Here is a 3,063-nt window from a genome sequence, read left to right as displayed (position 1 = left end):
TTACTCAGCCACGCGTCTGCGTTCCAGGTGCGGCCGGGAGCGGCCATGTCCCACGGCCCCAAGCAGCCCGGCGCGGCCGTCGCGTGAGTGCGACTCCCCTTTCCACAGCCCCCACTGGGGCGCAGTTCAGCCCCGCCCACCTTGTTGGAGCTCCTGGACCCAGGCCCCAGGGTCTCGACGCCCCGCCACCCGGGCAGTCCCTGCCTTAGCGCCTCCAAGGGCTTCTCCCCACGCCCGGGCTCCAGCCCCTCCCAGGGGTCCCCATTGCCCCCCTCACAGGGATCGGGTCCCTTCGCTGCTGCCCTATCTGCCGTCGGGGGTAATGAATGGGTGTGACTCTGGAGTCCTGTGGCTTAAGCTTCTCCCGGGGGTCCCTACTGGCTCCTGATCCGACCTCCGGACCCTGCCCCCGAGAGACCCCTGCTCCCAGGACTCAGGCCCCCGCTCTGCCAGCCCCACCGTCGGGGTCGGGGTCGGGGTGGGAGTGACTGGCTTTCCTGTGACTCCAGGCCGGCGGGCGGCAAGGCTCCTGCACAGCATGGGGGCTTCGTGGTGGCTGTCAAGCAAGAGCGCGGTGAGGGCCCGCGAGCCAGTGAGAAGGGGTCCCACGAGGAGGAGGTGAGAGCCCCCGAACTGTGGTGGGGGAGGCTCTGGGTCTCCAGCCTCACCCCCGACTAGAGCTGACCCGCTGTGGCTCCGCCCACTGTCCAGATTTCCGTCTGGAAGCTGAGACCCCGCCCCATATTAGATGCCACGCCTCACAAGGTCCGCTGCCACTCTGCATCCAGGCCCCGCCTACAACCGAATGCAAGCTCCGCCCACTGCTTGCCTCCCTAGGGGGAAAGCACCTTTTGGCGTATTAGAGACCACACCCACAACAGAAACCGCCTGAACCCCTGTTTCCAGTACCTCTAATACTTCTATCCAGGGTTCCTCGACCCCCCTTCACAATCCTATCCCCTGACCTGGACACACACACCTCCAGGCCTTCTGGGTCCTACCTGCTGGCTGGCCACCTCACTAGCCTCGCCCACGTCTTCCAAGGCTCCGCCCCGCCCCCCTCTGGGCCCCCCTCTAGGCCCCTCCCAACCGCGCCGCCTGGTTCCGCAGCCTGTGAAGAAGCGAGGCTGGCCCAAGGGAAAGAAGCGAAAGAAGATCCTGCCAAATGGCCCCAAAGCACCTGTCACTGGCTACGTGCGCTTCCTGAACGAGCGGCGAGAGCAGATTCGCACGCGCCACCCGGACCTGCCCTTTCCTGAGATCACCAAGATGCTGGGTGCCGAGTGGAGCAAACTGCAGCCCACAGAGAAGCAGGTGGACGGCAGGGGGCGGCGGATGGGGCTAGCCCGGGACCACTGACCTCCCCCCACCCATTCAGGCCCCCGCAGCCATATCCTGAAAGGACCTGGTGTGGAGGGTTCCTCCTCCTGGACCGCCCATGAGGCCTCCCCAGTTCATTGCGGGGAGGGTAGCAATAGGGGAGACTAGACAGAAAACTTAACCAGTGTGGTCACTCAACGTCTAAAAGAAGTAGGGGCGGGAGCTAGATTTTTATGTGAAATCCGAGTTTCAAATCCTAGTAATTTAAAAACTGCATAAGCATCAAGAAAAGGTATCTAAACTCACCACTGGCTTGTACCCTCATAAGTGGGATTTCAATAGGTAAAACAGGTGCTGGAGGGCAGCCTGGAGGTGGGAGCCTATGGTCAGACCCCGTAGAGTGGTTCATGAAGGCTGGTGGTGAGGTGGGAAGCTAGGAGGCACCCTGAGCAGCAGGCGAAGGGGCCAGGTTTTGTCTGGAGAGTAATGAGCTCGGGGAATGCCCAGCACCATGAGATGAGTGATGGATGGGGGCCTGGCCTTGGAGGCCTCCTTGGCCCTGAGGCTGGGTCAAGCCTTCTCATGCTGTCCTGCCAGCGGTACCTGGATGAGGCCGAGCGGGAGAAGCAGCAGTACATGAAGGAGCTGCGCGCGTACCAGCAGTCAGAAGCCTACAAGATGTGCACCGAGAAGATCCAGGAAAAGAAGATCAAGAAAGGTGAGAAGGGCCCCAGCCCCAGGCCGCCCAGTGCCTGCTCTGAGGGGTGAGCCTGGAGACCCCTCACCTACATGGGGTTCACATGGGAGGGAGGGGAAGGCGGGTGTTCCAGGCAGGGGAGCAGCATTTGCAAAGCAAAGCAGAGTCAGAGGAGACCTGGGAGGCTGACCCTGCCCCCGCTTCCCCCACCAGAGGACTCGGGCTCCGGGCTCATGAATACCCTCTTGAATGGACACAAGGTAAGCGGCCTCCTCCAAGCAGAGCGCCTAGGTGAGAAAGGTCCGGAAGTCTTTAGGCCCCTGGGTGAGGCCCTGAGTGAGCCAGGACCAAGGCTCATGGACAGTGAACGGCCCTGCTCACCCTGTGTAAGTAGGGGCAGCCACCCCCTGGGAATGTTAACAGACTCGACCTCAGTGGCTCAAGGAGACCCCCAGGCTTGGGGGATGTCCCAGAGGGCATTTGGATGCCCCCTCAAAATAAACATTGCCACCTGTCTTGTCCCAGGGTGGGGACTGCGATGGCTTCTCCACCTTTGATGTCCCCATTTTCACTGAAGAGTTCTTGGACCAAAACAAAGGTGAGCACCAGCTCGGGTTCTTGGGGAAACAGGTGATAGGAGGAGGGTGGGCCTAAAGGGGGCTCCAAGGCAACAGGTAGGGAGTAGGAGTGTTCACCCCGGAAGCCAAGCCATTTTCCTCACCTGCCCCGAGGCCCGGGAGCTCAAGGATGGGGCTGGGGCAGAGCAATGCCTTGAGGCCTGGCGCAGGGCACAGCCGGGCAAAGGCCTGGCAGAGGGCAGGGGGAGGCAGTGCCAGCTCTGACCTGGCTCCCGCTGCAGCCCGGGAGGCGGAGCTGCGGCGCCTGCGGAAGATGAACGTGGCCTTCGAGGAGCAGAACGCGGTGCTGCAGAGGCACACCCAGAACATGAGCAGCGCGCGCGAGCGCCTGGAGCAGGAGCTGGCGCTGGAGGAGCGGCGGACGCTGGCGCTGCAGCAGCAGCTCCAGGCTGTGCGCCAGGCGCTCAC

At 62.7% G+C, this 3,063-nt stretch overlaps 1 protein-coding gene across 1 annotated transcript in view; it reads left to right on the top strand.

The window, feature by feature from the left end:
* Nucleotides 1–6: 6 nt before the first annotated feature.
* The window catches only part of HMG20B (high mobility group 20B), a 5,083-nt gene continuing 2,026 nt past the window's right edge, over nt 7–3,063 (top strand). The window contains exons 1-7 of the mRNA XM_006754074.2: nt 7–83; nt 510–618; nt 1,111–1,314; nt 1,918–2,038; nt 2,231–2,277; nt 2,543–2,615; nt 2,877–3,063. The exon at nt 2,877–3,063 is cut by the window's right edge and continues 8 nt beyond it. Of these exons, the coding sequence (XP_006754137.1) occupies nt 46–83; nt 510–618; nt 1,111–1,314; nt 1,918–2,038; nt 2,231–2,277; nt 2,543–2,615; nt 2,877–3,063 (779 nt within the window). The 5' untranslated portion in view covers nt 7–45. The remainder of the gene's footprint in view (nt 84–509; nt 619–1,110; nt 1,315–1,917; nt 2,039–2,230; nt 2,278–2,542; nt 2,616–2,876) is intronic.

The sequence above is a fragment of the Myotis davidii genome, unplaced genomic scaffold, assembly GCF_000327345.1.
Source record: "Myotis davidii unplaced genomic scaffold, ASM32734v1 scaffold551, whole genome shotgun sequence".
NCBI lineage: Eukaryota > Metazoa > Chordata > Mammalia > Chiroptera > Vespertilionidae > Myotis > Myotis davidii.
Note: the sequence above shows the minus strand (reverse complement) of the source record. Positions and strands in the feature narration are given on the sequence as shown.